This window comes from Ictidomys tridecemlineatus, chromosome 1 (assembly GCF_052094955.1).
Source record: "Ictidomys tridecemlineatus isolate mIctTri1 chromosome 1, mIctTri1.hap1, whole genome shotgun sequence".
NCBI classification, from domain to species: Eukaryota; Metazoa; Chordata; class Mammalia; order Rodentia; family Sciuridae; genus Ictidomys; species Ictidomys tridecemlineatus.
Genome location: NC_135477.1, coordinates 27,168,135 through 27,190,529, shown reverse-complemented (window position 1 = coordinate 27,190,529; position 22,395 = coordinate 27,168,135). Strand labels below are relative to the sequence as shown.

The window sequence follows — 22,395 nt, the reverse complement described above, 5'->3', positions numbered from 1 at the left end:
CATTTGCAGTGGGGTCTCACTAAGTTGCTGAGACTGGCCTTGAACTTGGGATCCTCTTGTTTTAGCCCTCTGAGTCACTGGGATTGTAGGTGTGCACAACCATACCCAACTCCTGATCCATCCTTGAAAACCATTCAAGGTATACCATTCACGTATGCTAAAAAAGATCACAAAATTCGAGAAAGGAGGGACTACTGTCCCACACACTGCAAATGAGTAAATTTAAACTATTATTAAAATAAATAAATGACCTAACTTGGGTTAAAAAAATTTCATGATAAAATATACCATACAACATTAAAACCTGTCCCATTTTCCTGACAGGCAGCTTACATTCAGCCTAACTATTGGAATCCCATGCACTGGGCTGCAATCTTGAATGTCACAATTGCTCCATATTGTTAAGGCTAAAAGATCCATTTGCACATTTGTTTGGCAAACAATCATAATAGAATGTTTTCTGGAAAAAAAAAATCTTCCAAGTATATACCATTTTTTAAAATTCATTGTTTCTGGTTATGGGTTATAATAGCTTGACTAATAGGATGTGTAATAATAAATTAATTCTCCCAAAATAAAATGTGAAAAAGGAGATTTTAATATTAAAATTTTAGATAATTATCTTTGTGCTATAATCTCATGTTTATAACACATGATTCTTTGCAGAATTTCTAAATCAGGAATTTTTTTTAATGTTGAACTTAAATTTTTTGACTTAAAATTTTATTTTTAACTGACACATAAAAACATCAAAATTACACAAATACAAAATTATATTATTAATGAGATATTAGCCAAGTTCAGTGGTGCACACCTGTACTCCCCAAAATTTGGGAGGCTGAGGCAGGAGGATCACAAGTTCAAGGTCAGCCTCAGCAACCTAAGAAGACCCTGTCTCAAAATAAAACATAAAAAGGACTGGAGATGTAACCCAGAGTATCTCTGGGTTAAGTCCCAAGTACTGCCAAAAAAAAAAAAGGGGGGGGGGACAGGACAGGGGTATGATGTGGTGGTTCAATACATCAATAATCAATACATATATAATACATTGTGTAATCTTTTAAATGGACATTTTGTATTAAATGTTCCTTTAACATTTTAAATGATCAAATGTCAACTATCATTAATTTTCTGATTTTGTTAAATATGTTATAGTCACATAAGATGGTAAAGTTAGGGAAAGCTAGTGAAAGGTACATGGGAACTCTATTATTTTTGCAAATTTCCTATAAGTCTAAAATTATTTTAAGATAAAAAGTAAAACATGTTTCAGAAATGTTGTTAATGGGGGAAGTTGTACATGTATAGGGGGAAGAGAGATATGAAATATGTCTATATCTTCCTCTTAATTTTGTTGTGAACCTAAAACTGCTCTAAAAATATCAAAAAATTTTTTAAGCCTATTATCAGGTGTGGAACATTTTAACATGGTACTACAATATACAATCCTGTCACAATAGTTTGGTTCACAATAACAATAAGCCACATCTTTATTTCATATATGTATAAAAGTCTCTAAAAATTTTAGTGTAATCCTAGCACAGTAAAACCATTCACTGATGATTATTTTGGTCACTACCATTATTATTTACAGGCATGTAAATGAAGAGTTCTTTTTTCTTTTTTATTAATTTTTAAAATTTATATATGACAGCAGAAAAGTTTTTTTTTAAAATACAAAATCAGTTGCAATTTAGGAATTACCAAGAATTTCAATTTCTTGATCCTGAATACCAAAGATTACTATCCTTCAGGAATTCGTAAACATTAGCTGACACAAACTGACGGAAACAAGTACAAATCATCTCTGGAGTCAGGTGTCTTCATCTCAGGTCTTAAAATTTCCCAAGTTCTGGCTGGTTGTGGGGGTGCACGCCTGTAATCCCAGCAGCTTGGGAGGCTAAGACAAGAGGACAGGGGATTCAAAGCTGGCCTCAGCAACAGTGAGGTGCTAAGCAACTCAGAGAGACCCTATCTCTAAATAAAATACAAAAGAGGGCTGGGGGTGTGGCTCAATGGTTAAGTGCCCCTGAGTTCATCCCTAATACCCTACATCCCCCAAAATTCCCAAGTTCTATGAGCAGCACACAATGAAAGACAGCCAGATATACAAGACCACATGAATGAGAACTATGTGCTGCCCAAAACAGCCCACTAAGGTTTAGTATTTGGGGATCATATACCAACAACTACGGAAACAAACAAATAAACAACCATTGAAACAGGAGATGACAGGTAACAGAGCAGATAAGAAAAACAAATAGAGCTTCTAGAAAATGAACCTTCATGACTTCTTAATTCCTGGGACTTAAGAAGTAACAATAGTTAAAGAGCCTCACTGTGGGCATGTACAGCATTGGATTATTTTGCTACATTAACTGTGTCTGATCAGGGAGCTGGCATCTCTACACTGACCCTCCTCAGCTCCCCAGGAGTCCAAGTCAAAGCAACAACAGAGGCAGGAGATTCTGAAAGAAGTCAAGGTAGAACAGGCCATTCAATCCAATCTCATTTAGTTACTCAGGTGTGGTAGACTGCTTTTCATCTCTGTGACTAAAACACCTGACATAACAACTTGAAGGAAAAAAGGTTTATTTTGGCTCATGGTTTCAGAGGTTCAGACCAAAGTTAGCCAGCTTCATTGTTTCGGGACCTGAGTGAGGCAGAACTCATGGCAGCCAGGAAGCAGGGGAGGATAGGAAGAGGCCATTGATAAGAACAGTCCCCAAGGGTACACTCCCAGTGACCTACTTCCTCCAATCATGAACCACCTGCCTACAGTTTCCACCACCTCCTAGTAGTCCATTCAGCCATCAATGGGTTAATCCACTGATGAGGTAAAAGCCCTTGTGAACCAATCACTTTCCAAAAGCCCCACCTCAAGACATTGCTGCAACAGGGACCACGTCTTTAATACATGAGCTTCTGGAGGACATTTCAGATCCAAACCATAACATCAAGCATTTAATGAGCCCCTACTATGTGAGGAACACCACACCAGGTGTATGAGAAATGATACACTGATAGGTATTACCTGTTTTTTCAGTAGGCATCCAACAACTAAATATAATATTGACTAGAATCAGAATATTGAAAATTCTTTAAACCTTAGGCCTTTAAATTTCAAGATTAAAGATTATGCAGGACTGGATTACAGAAATAAAGCCTGGTACTCCAACTGATGAATTTCTGCCTTTTGAGAGACTATTTATATTGTTGGAAATAACATTTATGAACATTCAAAAAAAGAAGTCCTTAAGAGACATCATCTGGGGCTGGAGATGTGGCTCAAATGGTAGCGCGCTCGCCTGGCATGCGTGCAGCCCGGGTTCGATCCTCAGCACCACATACAGACAAAGATGCTATGTCCGCCAAATACTGAAAAATAAATATTAAAGTTCTCTCTCTCTCTCCCTCTTTCTCACTCTCTCTCACTCTTTCTTTAAAAAAAAAAAAGAGACATCATCTGTCATTGCAAGGAATAAGTAATTTCAACAAACTGACAGCAGATATAAACAATACACCGACTAGCAACACATAAGACCACATTAACTTCCCCAATGCTGTATTTGATGGATTTGAATTTTTAAAATTCTTCATGATTGAGACTCCAATTACCTACTGTAGGGCTTTCCCAGTATGAAGTTTTTAGTAATTAAAAAAAAGATACATAGTAACAATACTGGTTGTATTATTACTAAACTGGTCCTGAAAAAGAAGGTCAGGTGAATAAGCAAGAACAGCAATGTCATCACTTAGTACTTCCAGTCCCTTAATCCATGAGTCCCTCTGAACACATGGCACAGTGTTCTTAAGTATGGGAGACAAAAATAGTTCAGTGGAACGTGATTCATTTCAAAAAGTGTGGTTTCTGGGAAGTCCCTGCTACCTGGAATTTGAGAGCCTTTAGTTTTCTCACCTGTATATGCAATAAAAGAATAGTTTCCAAATGTATCTTGAATCTTTTAAGTATGGTCAACAAGAGAAGACCCTAGTACTTGCTATGGCTTTGGGGATGCAACAGCCAGCCAAGTTTCCTTTAGAATTTTTTTTTTTTTTTTTGGTAATCCAAAGTCATCAAGGTACCTGGTATTCCTCCAAGAGCTCAGGTATGCATGTTATAGGAACACCTTCTTAAGGACATGTCTATGTACCTATCTAGTGCTCAAGGACAAGTGTTGCTGTTGTTCCTATTCAGCACAGGTGACGATGGAGCTCAACTGTTCCCTAATTGTCCCAAGACCCCTCCTATGCCATATCTCTGAATTGGAGTTCCCTTAGAACTGTCCTCCTCTCCTGAGCATATTTTGAATAGAGGTTTCCTCCCTGTCTTCACTACTATCTGCTTTCCATCTTTTAAAAAACTACTTGGTTTCTGGCCTTCTAATAGCACCCCCCACTGCCCCTGCAGTACTGGGGATTGAACAGAGGTGCTCTACCATGGAGCTACATCCCCAGCCCTTTCAATCTTTTTTTGAGGCAAGATCTCACTAAATTGCGCAGGATGGCCTTATACTTGGATCCTCCTGCCTCAGCTGCCTGAATAGATAGGATTACAGGTGTACACCACCATTCCTGATTCCAATAATACTCTTTATTGTGGAAATTTTAAAATTACACATTCCTTATTCTCTTTCAGAGATCTAAGGTAGAAGAAGAGATAGGTCTGCATCCTCAGTCTGCCAACTTGACCTAGGCTCTCTGCACCTCCATTCTTCTGCTTTTATTCTTATTAGTATCCTGCAATTCCTAGATTCTCAGATTACTTTTTATCTTTTCCTTTTCTGATGACATGTAGGTTCAGAGGTCTTGTACACATGCTAAGAGTGACTAGCAGTCATGAACTCCTAGGGACAGAGGCCAATTGCTCATGGCTCCCTCTCTTATTCTTCCTACTCCATAAATTATTTTTCCTGTGAATCTGGTAAATGTGAAATATCCAGAGACTGGAGGCTTCAGAATATGATTTTTTGAATATGCAAAGTGGAAGTAATAAACTGTAGTAGTAAAAAGCATGACCTTAAATACTAGCTCCCTTGACATATTAATCTCTGTAAGTCTTAGTTTCTTCCTTCCTAAAGCAGCCTTATGAATTATCCCTACACCTTTAAGGAATCCATGAAGACTCTATACTTACTAGTAAGTTAAGAAATGTTAGCAATTATTATTACTGAAAATGAGTCCTTTGACCACAGAGATACAAGTTGTAATTTTCTCAAGAGTCTTAGCCTGGAAGCCTTTAGTCCTTATAGATCCTGATGAAGAAAGTTATATTTAGGGACTTCTCATCTGCACTACACCAGGGACATCATAGCTGCAGACGAGGTACACATGTCAATGGGGTACACACATGTCTCTAAGTCTTGCACTTCTTTAAGCAGCAAATGAGGTCAAAGGACACTGGTCATAGAATATAGCAAGACTGAGCAATTTCATTGTAGTGACAGAATAAGAAACTAGGTAATGAAAATACAATTCATTCTGTCATCAAAGATGGCAATAACCCCTAAAACACAAAGGCAGGCTGTTACTGGGACTGGTGGGTGCCAAAAAACAAGTACACGTTATTTTCCTCATCACTCACCTTTCAGTTGCTGGATTTCCAGATTCAAACTTTCAATGTTATTCTCATAGAACTCTAGATTCTCAAGGGTCTCCGCCCTTAAGGATTCATCCTGCTTCTCGTCCAGCATCAAGTTCAGCTCCTCCTGAGCCCTGGTGTACATGTCCAAGTCCTGTTCCATTTCCTGGATCCTCACTAGTACCAAGGGGCACAGGGATGTCTGGTCTAGACTCTTTTCCATATGCTCAGGGTCTTCCTTCTCTAGAGTGTCCCAGCTAGGATGGTGACAGGAAAGGGGCTTGGGAGAGGCTGCATTCATCCTCTGCTGTGCATAGGGAGGCAAGGGAGCTGGGCGAGAGGGCCTCACAGCCAAGGGGGGTGCAGGTTTTGGGCTATGGTCAACCAGCAAGTGGGAAGAAGTGGATGATGGAGTGCAGGGTCGAGGTGGTGGTGGCCTTAGGGCTTTTCTTCTCTCAGGTAGCATCTGTGGGGGAATTAACTTTGAGGAACCTCGGACAATATCCTTCTCAGAGTTAAAGTCTGTGATTGAAAAGTGGCGTGAAATTTTGTCTATCTCTGTACTAGGCCCTGACAGGCTCTTCTCAAACTCTATCAGCTGTTGTGTCAACTTAGAGTCCAGGTCAATGCTTCCATCTCCCTGTGGAAGTGCTGTTACTTCCACAGTGGATCCCTGGCCTTTTGGACTAGGCTTCCTCTCTGATCTCTCTGATGAGGAGCAGAAGCTGGAGGCATTTTCTTTGGAGGCTAGGTGCTTTTTAACACATCTTGTCATACCCTGGAGCTGAAGGCTCAATTGGCTGGGTTTGGCTACCCTTGAGGATGCAAGGGAAGAGCCCCTGTGAAGGGGAGGCTCTGGCTTCTGAAGAAATCTCTGCTGGGCATACGTTCCTTTGGGAGGTAGGCTGGAATAGTCTCTAGTCCTGGCTTCTAGAGGAAAGTGGCCAGAGAACTGTTCTGCACTTTGGTAGCTCCCTCCTACAGTAGAATAATACTGGTTTTTCTGCAATTGGCAATGAAAAGATACCTGAGGTTGGGAGTAAATACCATTGACCACCTCAAAAGGTTCAGTCACAGAAGGGTCTTTCGCAACAGGCTCTATGTGCTCCGCACCTGGGCTTCTGGGGGACCCTTCTGAGAAGACTTCACCTGGATCAGAGTTTTTATTTACATCACATTCAGGAGTCAGGTGATCTAGGGGAGAAGTAGAAGTTTCAGAAAGCACATAGTTGGGCATCTCTGCTGTGTACTCAAGAGATTCATATCTTGGTTCCTCCATTACTACCGTGTTCTCCAAATCATCCAAAGAGCTTTCTGGGGTCTTGGTGAGGCTGCCTTCCTGGGGTGGGGCCATGGTTTCTTCTACTCTGGTGTTAGGACATAACTTTACAAATCTGTGAGGAAAGATGCCTGTTCTTCCCTTGAGCCATCCTTCTAGCCAGCCATCTTCCAAGGTTGCCAGGATTCTAATTTTATCCCCTACTTCGAAATCTAACTCATTCGGCTCCAGGGCTTGGAATCTGTAGAGGGCAATTCCATAGGCCCCTGATTGCTCGTCCTCCTCATCTGGCCCTCTTTCTTCTTCTCCAAGAGGAATATCTACCTCACCATTAGCAATGCAGTCTTCTCCATTTCCAGCACTTATCAACTCATCCACAGTCCTCAAAGGCCCCAAAAGTTCTACAAAACCTTCTGGAAAAATGCCTCTTCGACCCTCTAACTCCCCCTCAAACCAGCCTGGCTCAGGAACTCCAATAATGGTAATCACATCCCCTTCCCTGAAGTCTAGCTCCTCATCCAGCTGGGCAGAAAGCCCCATCAGGGCACGTGCTTGACCCATGGAATATTCAGGAATCTGAAGCTGTGTACTCTGTGAGTGCCACTGCCGGCTTTGAGATGAGAGGCAGAGCTCCCGGACACACGAAGATGGGAAGAAGCCCCGGGCACCCCAGCAGCTTCTGCCCTGCAGCCAGCCTCCAGTGGAAGTGCCATCAAGAATCACCAGGTCACCTGAAGAAAGAGAAAGAATGACCTCAGTCATCATCCCAGCAGAGCATTACTGTAATCAGTAGAGCAGGGCATCACTTCAAACATCAACTGAATCAAGGAAATACATACCTAGAATTTTAAGAACATGAACACTTGTAATAATCGAATGAATGGAAACATTCCTATAAACCTAGGGTTTTCAGAGTGATCCATGGAACCTTAGGGGTGGGTCCCTGAGATCCTTTCTGTGAGGTCAAAACTAATGAATACTTTATCCACATTTTCCACTGCATTGACATTTGCAATGACTATAAAAGCAATGGGGATAAAACTGCTGGCGATGCATAAACCAAGGCAGCGGCAACAAAGCACACAGAACTGTTGCAGTAGAGTCACTGTATTCTTCACCACCGAGTGCTCAATGGTGTAAAAAGCAAATCTAGTTGCTGTTAAGAACATCCTTGATGAAGTTACATTTGTTGTATTAAATTTCAACTCTTGAGAATGCTTCCTTTGTAACATTCTGTGTGACAACATGAGAATTACACACACAGAGCTTTTCCTGTCTGTCTTGAGGAAAAATAGTTGAGGGGCCAAGTTATATGCTTGAACCAACTGCTGTTTTTCACCCAACACTGTTTTATGTGAAAGAATGACTAGCAGACAGTTTATTCAGGCCTGGATAGCCTGGAGACACTTCCTCTAAAAGGGAAGAAATGAGTCTGTAACCTCAAGGAAAATAAGCAAAAATATTTGTTGCCCATGGTAAAATTCCAACTTCCAAGCTAAAATAAGAAGGAAAACTCTTATCTACAACCATGAACTTGACAGCTTTCCATAGTTGAATGTTTTTCTGATGAGATCACTAGGAATATTAACAAGTGTAATTGTTGGTGTTGTATAATAAAATGGCCCACATTTGGTAATAACTCATTGAATCAATATTTTCTACATATCCAATGCATGATGTTATAAAATCATTCATGGTTAAAAGATTCATTAAAACCAAAACAGACTAATGGATTTTAGTGTAGTAGTATGAAAAGTTCACTGATATGATTTCAGTTCCCACACTGCAATTGATCCTTAAGAAAACTACCATTTGTTGCATTTTGGTACAGTGTTAAAGAAAAATATTCACAATTATCTGAAAAGACTATTAAAAGACTCCTCTCTCCCATTACATATCTGTGTGAGGCTGGATTTTTTAGAATATACTTCTAACAAAACAACATATTGTAATAGATTAAATATAGATGCAAGTATGAAAATCCAGCTTTATTCCATTAAGTCAAACATTAAAAAGATTTATAAAAATGTAAACCAATATCATTCCTCACTAAATTTGATTGGAAAGTTAGTTTTTTTAAAAAATAAAAATGCTATTTATGCTAATATGTAATGAGTTTTAGTTAATTAATAAATACTTTAATTCCCAGTTTTAATAATTAATTCAAATTTCAATAGATATAACCTTTTGAGGTCTCAATATATATATATATATATTTTTTAGTACTGAGGATTTAACCCGGGGGCACTTAACCACTGAGCCTTATCCCCAGCTGTTTTTTAAATTTTATTTAGAGAAAGGTTCTCACTGAGTTGCTTAGAGCCTTGCTAACTTGCTGAGGCTGGCTTTGAACTCACAATCCTCCTGCCTCAGTCTTCCAAAACATTGGGATTACAACTGTAATCCACTGCACCTGGCTTATATCTTTTATGAGTGTGTTGGGATTGTAAAACCCAAAAGTGTAATAAATGCTGCTGTAAATAATATTACAGTTCAAGCTTCTGGGCCTAATATAGCTCTTTGGATAGGATCCACCATGGATCTAACTGCTCACACTATGTTGTTTATTATCATAAATGGAACAGTTAAGAAAGATGTCTTCAGGAATTGGTTCTTCATTGGAGGCCCAGGATACCATTTTATCATATCTCTCTTTTGCCTAAACTTTTACCATAAGCATGAAGAGCCTACTGCCCAATGACTTCCTCTCTAATAAACTTTTTTTTTTTTTTCCCAGTTCTGGAAAATAAATCCAGGGCCTCACTCATCTACCTCTGAGTTACATCCCAACCTTTTTATTTTATTTTGAGACAGAATCTCGCTAGGTTGCTGAGATGGGCCTTAAACTTTTGATCCTCTTGCTTCAGCTTCCTGAGTTGCTAGGTCTCTAGGTGTACACCATCGCACCTAGCAAATCATAGTATTCTTATACCCCAAATAAATAAAAATAAGTTTTTTTTCTGGATTCGCTCTGAAGAGGTTTACTTGCCAAGCTACCAAAAACAAAAAAACAAAAACACTATTCTTTGTTAACCCCAAAGCAACCTAATATTCATGATGATCCAGTCCTAACCTCTTCCCTTTCTAAACCATCCCCTAGGATCTACTCTATGAGATGAGACCCTATTCCACAAGGGGATTTTCACTGTTCCCCATACAAAGCCATGCCATTATGAACTCCAAACCCTTATGCATACTATATCTCTCCATCTCAAACCCTAATATGCTTTTCTAAAAAACCTTAGAAACTATGTTCATTTTGACTATCTGTTACTTACAAAACTGCTTTTATCACTAATTCTGGCACTTGTACTTTTACATACTATACAGCACCTAAAGTAAGTTTTAGACTTAGTGCAAGGTATCAAATACATTTTCCTGATATTATATTATTTTGACTAAGGGTTCCTGAAAAATAGGAACATCTTGGTCCTATATTTCTATACTTCTTTAATTTATGATTCTGTATCCATGGTCAGAGTTTTGGATCCTAAGAATTATCAGTGTTTTTTTTCCCCTACTGGCCCTAAGGCCTGCCATTAGGATGACAAAGTGAACTCACTGGTGGTGTCTCTGTTCAGACACAATGGGCCTCTTGGTGAATAGGAAAATAAAAGCTGCCCTAACTCCCACTCTTCAGGCTTTGAACTGAACTGGCCTTCTTAAAGCTGTAGAATTACAGTATTTTCTTTGTTAGGCCAGATCTCTATGAACTTGTGTAAGAGAGTTTGTTTTCCTGTCTATTTTCAGTGAAATGACTGTTTTGGTAGGCTTTATCATGTGGCAGACTATAATTCTATTGGTTATTTCTACTTAATAAAGGTAAATTTTTAAAAAAAGAATCATAATTAAGACCCTGGAAGACACACTTTTTTTTTTTGTTTGTTTGTTTTTGTTTTTTTGGTTCAATGCCCTTACTTTCCAGTCCTGCCTTTCCCTGAATGTTCTGCATGAGTTTCTCATTTTCATGAGTCATGAAAGCTCTTCCTCTGAGACCGGGGTGACTCCTTAGAAATGAGGGCTTCCTAGTGGTCATTTCAAGACTTCCCAAAGCACCAAAATGAGAAACTCCTGGAGTGGTATGATGATTTGAAAAGAGAAAAATAGGAAATGTGGAGACCCGGGTCAGCCCAAATCTTTGGTACAAGCACAACCAAACCCAGCCACAAACTGCTTGTTTTCTCTGGTTGGGTTTTTTTATTTGAACAGGAAATGAATACGGATCAAAATGATAAGAACAAATACAAGTCTTAGAATCTGATATAAGAACTCTGAAGAACTAGGTGACTCACTGACTCTGACTCCAGATACCCAGAGAACTGTGTGCTTCTTGAAGACTGACCACATATTTTAGTTTCCCCATGTAAATCATATGAGAACTTTCATAATAATAATTTATAACACATGTGCTTTGACAGATAAATACTATTTATTTATTTTGAAGTATTAGGGATTGAACCCAGGGTCTCACACATGCTAGGGAAGTACTCTGCCACTGAGCTAGATTCCCAGCCCTTTTTATTTCTTATTTTGAGACAGGTTTCACTAAGACTAAGTTATCCAGGCTTTCCTTGAACTTGATATCCTCCTGCTCAATTTATTTTTAATGGATTTTTTGTGTGTGTGGTGGGAGAGGGGGGTCTAGAAACATGAGGCTATAGGTGAGGCACAAGTGTTCTGTCATGTAGAACAATCATTAATTATATTCTATCACTCCCTATAATACCTTATTTTTTTTTCCTCTCCTTGGTCTCTGTCTTTCCTTGTCATAGTCCCTTGTTTGTTTTATTTTCTCCTCTCTTTAGTTTTTAGGACAATCAGTGGCCCTGGCCTTCTGTATTGACCCTTCTTCTAAAAGATAGTCTTGTTCTTGTGTTTAAATGTAACTCAAAATGCAAGGAACAGTGGAAACAACTGGGTAGCTTGCGGAAAAGGAGGAAGGGTGACACCTGCTGGAAGAACCACTAGTGATTCTGATTCTGGGTAGAATCTCCCTGGGAAAACGTAGGTGCATACAAAACTTCATGGAATGGTTAAGGAAACAGCCCCAGAGCACATCAAGTAACCTCAGAAAAATAGGTTAAGACTTGGGCTGGGGATGTGTCTCAAGTGGTAGCGAGCTCGCGTGGCATGCGTGCGGCCTGGGTTCGATCCTCAGCACCACATACAAACAAAGATGTTGTGTCCACCGAAAACTAAAAAATAAATATTAAAAAATTCTCTCTCTCTGTCTCCCTCAAAAAAAAAATAGGTTAAGACTAATAAAAATAGCTAAAATTTATTTAGTGTTTACCTTTTGCCACATGCTTCACATGTAGAACCTCATTTAATCCTCACAATTACCCCAGGGTGGTTATTATTTTCCCCATCTTTTATTTTTTTAATTTTTTTTATAATATTAATCTACAGACTTTTGTTTTTTATTATTTTTTAGTTATAGTTGAACACAATACCTTTATTTTATTTATTTTTATGTTGTGCTAAGGATCGAACTAGGGCCTTGCATGTGCTAGGCAAGCACTCTACCACTGACCCACAACTCCAGCCCATTTCCCCATCTTTTAGAAAAGGAAACTGAGGCTGAGAGACTTAGCTCAAGGTCATAGCTATTAAGTGGAAGAGTGGATTTAAGGTAGAGCAGTCAGAATTCTTATTCCTAAGCTATATTACCTGCTATTGATATATACATATATATATAATTTACATATGTGCATGCATAATTTTTTCTTTATTCATCCTGATGATACTACTTAAAGATAAATAAATAACAACTGAAAGGCAGCATGGTGAATAGGAAATTAAAGTTAAAATAAGATCTTCATATTTCATGAAACAAAACAGATCTCAAACATTATTCCATATACTCTTAAGGTTTCTAATCTCTTTCTGATAAATTTATCACTGAAACATTGTGACCAGGGACAGAGAAAGAACCATAAGAGTAAGCATTAGCAGTATCAGAGGATAGGGATAAGGGAGTGTGTACTACTCATGAGCTGAAACACTGATCTAATGGGGGAAAAATTCAGTCTAAGAAGTAGAAGAGCCATTCCAAACACTAGATTTCAAAATCAGTAGACCTAGACTGGAATCTGATAAACTATATGTGGTTATAAAACAATGCTTTCATTTTGTAGTGATTTTTATATCCAATTAGCAAAATTAATGCCTGTTGATGTGACCTGTCATGTATTAGAAAACAAGAGGAACTAAAATTAGGTCAGTATTTCAAGTTAAACATCCCAGAAAAAAACAAATGATGTAGGTATACCTAACTTTCCCGCCCATGAAAGTGTGTGCTTTCAGACTAGAGAACACATATAGGAGCTGGCTGGCAGCAGATACACAAAAAAATGAGATAAAACCACTGATAATTAGTTCACCGCTTTCTACCTCCTCCTCCACACACCATGCCCCCTGCCCTGATCCTCTTTCTTTGGGCTCCATTTACATCATTAATCTTACTAGGATTAACTAGTCAATAGGTAGTTAAAATAAGATCTATAAATTTTGGAACCCTGCTTGACCTTGATACAGTCTTGACACAGGTGATTCAGGCTGAAAGTTGGCACAAGTATCTTCTAAGAATCTCTCAGATGGCCCTAGGATTCCTGAAATCTGCATTTTAATTTCAAAGCCAGTTCATCTTTCCATAGTAGGTTTCAGCAGAAAATCCTTCTTTTTTATTTTAGTACCAAGACTTGACTATAATAAGATGTAATTATAAAGCAAATAAGCTAATTCCAGAAATGACATCCCTTAAATTCCTCATAATGTTGTAGACATACTGCATATTTCCATCCAGTATATTCTTCTATCCACTATGTACACCAGGAACCAGGGAAATATCCTGCTATCTACATCCTGGGCATAGCTGTGATAGAAGCCAGGGCACTTTCACCCTTTCTCCTCTCTAGACCTGGGGCAGGTCTGATGTGGACTCCAGACTATCACTGGGAGAGCTGTCAGTAAGGACAAAGTCCCTGTTATAATCTGCTTCTATTCTGACAGAAATTAACCAAAGACTGTATATAGAGTTAAGTGCAAGAATCTCCCTGGTGGTACACACCTCTAATCCCAGCTACTCAGGATGCCAAGACGGGAGGATTACAAGTTCTAGGACAGGCTGGGCAACTTGGCAAGACCCTGTCTCAAAATAAAATAAAAATACAATTTAAAAAGATTAGTAATGTAGCTTAGTGGTAGAACACTTGTCTAGCTTGTTCAAGGCCCTTGTTTCAACAAATCCTGAGTAACAAAACACCCCAAATTACAAGTTTCCTTCCTTCTCACTGACTAGGGGTTAGAGAAGTTTCTGAGGTTTTTCTCGGTGGGGTGGGGGTGAGGGATGGGGAGCATACCATTTAAGAAATTAAGTGTATCCCTTTAGTGTCATACTCAAAAGAATAAGTAACAATATTAGTAACATAACTATGAAGCTCAAACTTTTTTGTTTGTTTATTTGTTTGTTTTTTCAGCCCTGGGGATTGAACCCAGGGGTACTCTACCACTGATTTAGGTCCCTAACTATTTTTCTTTTTTATCTTTATACAGGGCCTTGCTAAATTGCTGAGGCTGCCCTCGAATTTACAATCATCCTACCTCAACCTCCCAAGTTGCTGGGATTACAGGCGTGTGCCAATGTGCCTGGTGATATTCTGCCATTTTGATGACTGAGTCATCACAAAATTGGATGGATTGTAAGTCTCAATCTGTGGAACACTACTAGTTTCTGTGTTTATGCAGAAATGTACAGATCTAACTAAGTATTTTTGTTGAAATGTTTACAGTCTATCTTTAAATTTTTATAGTCTATCAGAATGCAAGAAGTAAAAAATACTTGAAATATCTTTGAGACATGACTAAGACTATCCATTTTAAATTGTTTCCCTTTAAACTGGTTCTGGTGAGAACTTTTGTAACATTATCTACTGGTATAGGAGTAAAATGGAGTTGTTTGCATTTGTCTCTTAAATTACCACGTCAAAACTACTGTATTACTATTATGCATTAATAAGTAGTGATGTTGTTAGCAAAACCATAGCAGTATTTATGGGAAAAAAGATAAATATAAAGTGTGGCTACAGCATGGGGGGCAGTAGAAAGATAATACTGAGAATAAGGTGATATGAGTCCACCTTCTAAGGCCAAACTTCTCACCTGAAGCTAAAGCCTTTGAACCTCATTTTATAAAGTACAGTTAAAATAATACCCACTTTGCTTACCTTGACAGTCTGCACTGAGAATTAGATGAGAGTGCATTTGTGCAAAAATTATAAAATGCTACAAAGATATTATGTATTATTATTATTGCCTGTGCTACCTTGGTGTTTCTGAGGACTCTCCAGATGTTGGCCACTTAATAAAAATTCAAAGACCTCGTTATCAGAATGGGCAGACTCCACCAACCTCATCTTCAGATCAGCTTACCTCGATGGAGGGGAAGGCTATTGAATTCTTGGGATGTAAATTCACAGATGCAGACAAACAGCCTCTCTCCCTCTTTTAGACTGGGGATGGTCACAATTTCCACAAAACTGCTGGGGAATTGTCCTGAAAATAAAATCAAACATACTTACTAGTGACACTCAATATTAAATATTATTTTTCTTTTAATATTGGAATTTCTTTTTCTATTTGTGTATAAGGACAAAAACTTTTTCTGAGTCCCTTAATAGACCCTTAACTGAAAGCTCAGAGTACTAATAATTGGAGAATCTTTATAGACTAAATACAGTACACAAAATCTGAGGCATGCAGGAGACAGAGAATGCAATTCAGTAATCGATTACAATGCCACAAAGTACACTGCAAAAGAAAACATGAGCCAGGCAGTCTTGGTCTTCAAAGATCTGAAAAAATCTGGGTTAGACATAAATAATAACTCAATCCTAAAACCCTATGTCACAATGTAGGTACACAAATTGCTAAGGAAGCTCAGAGAAGGACAATAATGGGTCAGGAAGAACATGAAAGTTCTTAGGAAAAAGATCATATTTGTCTGAAGATAGTAGGATTTTAACAGGTGGTTGTAGAAGGACAGTACCTGCTATTTGGAAAGAAAAGAAAGGCTTATGGGTTTTACATTCTGAAGTCTGTGGAATTTGTCTACTTATCTTCAGACCTACCATCTTGGTCCAAGCTATCATTGCCTCCTACTTGGGTGACTGCAATAAACTTCAACTTGCCTTCCAACCTTAGGTTTTGCCCCTTCCTATCATTCTCCAATCTGCAGCAGGTAGCTTCCAAGAGACAAATCTGACTAGGCTTAAAGTGCTTTCCCAGTTTCCCACTTAATTCCTTGCCTGGTATACTCTGGTCCCATGATCAGCTCCTGCTCCTCTCTTCAGCCTCCCAGCTTGCTCTACCACTCATGCTTCATGCCTTACTGAACTTCTCTTGGTCCCTCCATGTTCACTCTCACCCCAAGGCCTATGAACAAGCAAGTCTCTCTGCTTTGCTAACTACCCAGCAGTTTTTGTCTCTGAAGAGAGGTCACTTTTACTAGGAGGTAATCTATCTCTCAAATGTGGGTTAATGTCCACAGTGTCTGCTCTCAGGACTATGTCACATACTTAAACCTAACATAAATGTATTCGAGTCAAGGATTGGATTAATACAGGTGCATGTTGTGTGGAAAAACATATGCCCTTCCCTAGACTAGTTAATGAAAGAAATCCATGTTGAGGTTGAGAGATATATACGTTAATTATATATATATAAAAGTAACCAGAAGTATAGAATGTGGGAGGCAGGTAGCAGCCAGGGCAGAGGGTGGCTTTAACTAATTGGGTCCAATTGCAAATCTAGGAAGGAGTGAATAGGATGTTAGGTTCCCTTGAAAAGAAAGAAAGAGTAAAAATTGTTAAAAGAAGACAGCCAGAAGAAACAAGTGGGAAGCACCTTATGTTCCATTGATCAGAGACAATCTGATTGTGAAAATAAATGATAAATAGTAAGGGTTCTGAAGAAAGGAATAATTGGTATTTTGATAAGAGAAATAAGTGCTGAATATGGGGCTGGCATTGTGGCTCAGTGGTAGAGTGCTCACCTAGCATGCGTGAGGCACTGGGTTCAATCCTCAGCATCACATAAATGTGAAATAAAGATATTGTGTCCACCTAAAACTATAAAGTAAATATTAAAAAATAGTGCTGAGGGGCTGGGGATGTGGCTCAAGCGGTAGCGCGCTTGCCTGGCATGCGTGCGGCCCGGGTTCGATCCTCAGCACCACATACAAAGATGTTGTGTCCGCCGATAACTAAAAAATAAATATTAATAAATAAATAAATAAATAAATAAATAGCGCTGAATACAAAGGATAAAGAGCTGGGAAGAAGCCAGCCCACATTGATGCACACAAGCTGCAGAGCCTGATGAGGACCTGGACTGACATCCCATCACTTGTCATCTTTTACTGATCCTCTGCATGGTCCTCACCACTCTCAAACTCTACAGCCACATCTTGACCCTGGTGAGAGCCACAAATTCTCCCTAGACCCTTTCCTCAGCTGGCCATCAGCTCCACCCCAGTAGAAGCCTGCCTTGGTTCCTGACCTGATCACCATGGTCTGAGTGAGTTTGCATCTGCTGGACTTAAAGCCTAAGGCTTGAGACTTTTGATCTGACACTTGAACTTTGCACATAGAGGGAATGTCTGTCATTAGCCTGTCATGATTAAGTGTATTTGCAGTGCTTAGAATTAATTAATCTAGAATTGTTTGCTGTGAATTAATTAATCTAGAATTGTTTGCTGTGAATTAGTTAATCTAGAAGTGTTTGCTGTGAATTGATTATGTCTATTGCAGTGACTAGCATTAAGGATTGTCATTTTCTTGATTAAGAACCTATAGAGTGGGCTGGGGATGTGGCTCAAGCGGTAGCGCGCTCGCCTGGCATGCGTGCCGCCCGGGTTCGATCCTCAGCACCACATACCAACAAAGATGTTGTGTCCGCCTATAACTAAAAAAAAATAAATATTAAAAATTCTCTCTCTCTCTCTCTCTCTCTCTCTCTCTCTCTCTCTCTCTCTCTCTCTCCTCTCTCACTCTCTCTTTAAAAAAAAAAAAAGAACCTATGGAGTGAAATTGTATTGAGTTATTTGAGTGAATAAAGCATTGTCTAGGGGGAAAAAAAGAGAGAGAGAGAGAACTAGGAAGAAAGGAGAAAGACAGGGATGGAAAACCAGGCTAGGCTGCTGGCATCTAAGCATTCAGCTCCTGAAGGAATTGGTAAGGAGAGATGGAAAGATGACAAGCTTTCTCCTCACAGGTAAGACCTGCGTGTGAGTATAGAAGAAAACAGACAGGATTCTGAAGTTAGCGACCTAGGCCTCTCATTTAACCTCTATTTTTAATGTGGAAAGAAGGGAGTGGCTATGGTCCATTGTGCTCAGGAGGAATTAAAGCCTCTTACCTGTAACATCCTCCTTCTTTCCTAGAAGCCAAAATTCATCCACCACTGCCAGCACCTCGATGACATCTCCCACAAAGAGGGGCAGCTCTTCTGATACGCTAGGGCAGAAGTCAAAGATGGCTCGAACTACCGAGCCAGTCTCCATGGTTCAAACTGGAAAGTCAAAACAAACAAAAGCATCAATATCTAAGACATAATATAAATCTATTTATTTAGAATGATAAAGCTTAAAATATAAGCATACTTAAAATGAAGCCAAAGTTATACAAAAAGTTTGTAGTTTATATTTTTAAAAAATCAAAAGTACTTTTTCATTCTGTCTGCTTTTGTCTTTTTTTTTTAATCTTTTATTGTGAGACAGGGTCGAAATTGCCCAGGCTGGCCATGAATTTGTGACCCTCTCCCTTTAGTCTCCCAAGTGGATGGGATTAGAGATGTGTGCCACTGTGGCTGGCTTCATTCATTTTTTTTAAATTTATTTTTTAGTTGTAGTTGGACACAATACATTTATTTATTTATTTTTATGTGGTGCTGAGGATCGAACCCAGGGCCTCGCATGTGCTAGGCGAGTGCTCTATCACTGGGCCACAAACCAAGCCCTCATTCATGTTTTTCAAAATAATAAATTCTTCACATATTTTCATTTAATTCTCAAAGTAAATCTGGAATTGGAAAAATTAAAAAGGCAACCTTTGCCTCTGAGTGATAGAAGACATTCAAGTTGGCAGCACATGTAGGCTTTTCAGATGCCTGAAGAGAGCAGCCAGGAACTGATGTTTGAAAAGTACCACAAAATGCAGTACTTTTAAAATGGAATATTAAAACTACAATTTTTAGATACGGCATTTCATTTATTCCCCATTATCATCTTAAAGGTTGGGATACTGAGGTTGGTAGGTTAGAAAACCTAATTTGTCCAAGATCACAGAGCTCATTGCAGCAGGGCCAGGGCCCATACTGAGGGCATCTGGCTCTTACTGACCGAAATTGCATCTGCAAAAATACAGAGTGCAACCCTCTGAAGAGCAGCAGGACCACACCTCCACAGGGTGAGATTTAAAACATACTGAAAAGTTAAAAAATCCATGAAAAGAAAGAGATAGGGGTGTGTGGGGCCTCCAGATAATTGAGTATACTATACCAGATCATTTATGTTTCAGGTTCAGAGGTGCCTGTGGCCCAACAGGGGAGAGTCCCTGCACTGCCCTCCATCTGTGCTGTAAGCAGATGACGAGTCTGTTCCCACGACACGTGTAGCTGTGGTTCCAGGGTGTGCCTAAGCACTAAAAGACAGGACACAACCAGTGTGCTGTATCCACCTGTGAAACACCAGCCGTGCATCACTAGAGCCACGTCCTGCCTAGGCCTTCAATAGGAGCAGCTGAAGATCCCTGCTGACCAGTTCCCAGGCCTATTTCTTTATTCACCTCAAGTACTCATTTGGTGTTGGTGGAGATGAGGTCTCTAACTTTCATCTCCGTACAACTATAATCTGACAAAAAAGCTCTAAGAGCCTAGAGACAAAAAAATAACAGATGGTTGTAGCCTTATTAAGTTTATAATCTAAGAAAACATTCACATGGAAAAATGTAATAGGTGTTTAATAAAGAGTTCAGTGTACCAATGCAGAGTTATCTATAAGATTTTAATGTGCCAGGCAACTCAATTAAATATTATGTATTTAATTTGTATTGTTGAGTAAAAGTAGTTTATTTTTGTGTTACTGGGGTTATTCTTTTCTATGAGATGATTTGGGTCCATAGTGAAAAGCAGAAGTGGCTAGTAATATTTCCCACATCCTCTGTCCTTTCTTACCACAGATTTTTTCGCTTTTTATATTTGTTCTTTTTAGTTATACATAACTGTAGAATGTATTTTGACATATTATACATACATGGAGTACAAATTCCCATCCTTCTGGTTGCACATGATGTGGAACTACATTGGTCATGTATTCATATATGAATATAGGAAAGTAATTGACTCTACTATCTTTCCTATTCTCATTCCCCCTCTCTTCCCTTCATTCTCCTTTGTCTAATCCAAAGTACTTCTATTCTTCCCTACCCTCCCCCCCTTATTGTGAGTTATCATGGGCATATCAGAGAAAACATTTGGTCTTTGGGTTTGGGGGACTGGCTTATTTCACTCAGCATGATAGTCTCTAGTTCCACCCATTTATCAGTAAATGCCATAATTTCATTTCTCTTTATGGCTGAGTAATATTCCATTGTTACCACATATTCTATTTCCTTTCCTTTTTTTTTTTTTTTGTGAGGCTGGGGATGGAACACAGGGTCTTGTGCATGTTAGGCAAGCGTTCTACCCCTGAGCTATACACCCAGATCCCAGATTTACTTTAAGTTTAAAAAAATCAAACTATAATTATATGCTGAGAACATAGCATAATGTGAGTACAAAGCCTAGGGTTCTACTGTCAAAGAGACCAAGACTCCAAACCCAGCTCCATTATTTATTAGCCATCTCATTCCAGATATGTCACTTAAACTCTCTGGGCTTCAACTTCCTTGTCCTGAGAAATGGAGATAATAATACTTTCATAATAATCATTAAGAAGATGAGTATAGCTGGGTGCAGTGGCATAGGACTGTAATCCCAGTGGCTCAGGAGGCCGAGGCAGGAGGATCACAAGTTCAAAGCCAGCCTTAACAACTTAATAAGGGCCTAAGCAAGTCAGCAAAACCCTGTCTCTAAATAAAATATAAAAAGGGCTGGGGATGTGGCTCAGAGGTTAAGTCCCCCTGGGATCAATCCCCAGTACCAAAAATAAAAATAAATTTTAAAAAAGAATGAGTATAATGATAAAATAATTATAACAGTGCCTAATGCTTACCAAGTATTGACTATATGCCATGCATCCTTCCCTCACTGAGTCCTCAAACCCTATCATATATTATTAGCCCCCATCTGACAGGTGAGGACATAGGCTCACAAGATGATGTGATCTGTCCAACATCATATAACAAGTCAGAGGCAGAATGAGAACAAATCTGTTTCCAAAGCCTTCACCAGTCTGCTAATCATGTGACAGCATCTGCAACAGGGCTGGTTACATTAGCAATTAACCCAAAGCATTTCATTACCCAAAAGCTCAAGTCTGTGTCACTGATCACCAGAGAATATGCTGTTTCAAGTATATAAACACCATAGAACTTCCCATTTCAACATCTCCAAATTTGGTTAATTCTGACCATGTTTAAAGATAGACACATTAAATACCCCCTGACCTTTTCCATGGAAGAAACTGAACATGACTTTCTCTTTGGTTGATGGATGCAAGTTCCTTAAGGCCAAACATTACTGTATTGTATTGTACTAATAATCCCAGTGCAGTAAAACTTTCTCTTTCCACCTCAGCCTATACCCTGCTCTCAATCTTCTCCATCAATATTTCCACCCACCTTTTTTTGCGGGGTGGGGAGGTTACCCGGAATTAAATTCAGGGGCACTCAACCACTGAGTCACATCCCCAGCCCTATTTTGTATTTTATTTAGAGACAGAGTCTCACTGAGTTGCCTAGCACCTCGCTTTTGCTGAGGCTGGTTTTGAACTCATGATCCTCCTGCTTTAGCCTCCCAAGCCACTGGGATTACAGGTGTGCGCCATACCCAGCTTCCACCCACTTTCTAGATTGCTATTTACTATGTGCTGGGAATGAAGGTCCACACATACACTTCAAAAATTATTCTAGGTTCCCAGACACATATGTTTAAATGACAAAATGACACTCTTCTGTGGTGGTAAAAGTCAGTACTAGAGTTTTTCAACAGTTATTTCTTATGTGCTCTGAGGTCCCTTGCTTATTTTCTGGCCATCTTCCAGAGGACTGAAGTGGCTAGATGTCAGATTTCCACAGAAGGGTGGTGTCTAAGTATTTTTTTTTTCTTTTTAGAAAACTAATTGTAATATTTGCAAATCTCTTAGCCATCTATATGTTATTAAAACAACTCCTCAGGGTTGAGCCAAATAGGTATTATTTTCCTTCTTATAGTATATTCTTCTCAAATTCCATCTCACCGTCTAACTAAATATGTACCTCATTATCTAAAACATCAAGTAAAGAATTCATGAAAGTCCCAGAGATTACTTAGAGAGCTA

At 39.0% G+C, this 22,395-nt stretch overlaps 1 protein-coding gene across 4 annotated transcripts in view; it reads right to left on the bottom strand.

The window, feature by feature from the left end:
• The window catches only part of Dnmbp (dynamin binding protein), a 96,201-nt gene that overhangs the window by 48,703 nt on the left and 25,103 nt on the right, over positions 1–22,395 (bottom strand). For 2 of the 4 annotated variants that reach the window (XM_078027784.1, XM_078027816.1), the window contains exons 2-4: positions 18,276–18,428; positions 15,291–15,413; positions 5,585–7,591 (exon numbers count right to left, since the gene is read on the bottom strand). In XM_078027784.1, coding sequence (XP_077883910.1) covers positions 5,585–7,591; positions 15,291–15,413; positions 18,276–18,420 — 2,275 coding nt within the window. In that variant the 5' untranslated portion in view covers positions 18,421–18,428. Of the gene's footprint in view, positions 1–5,584; positions 7,592–13,929; positions 14,007–15,290; positions 15,420–18,275; positions 18,429–19,416; positions 19,559–22,395 lie in introns of those variants that run through there. The other 2 variants (XM_078027793.1, XM_078027832.1) reach the window with 2 other exon arrangements.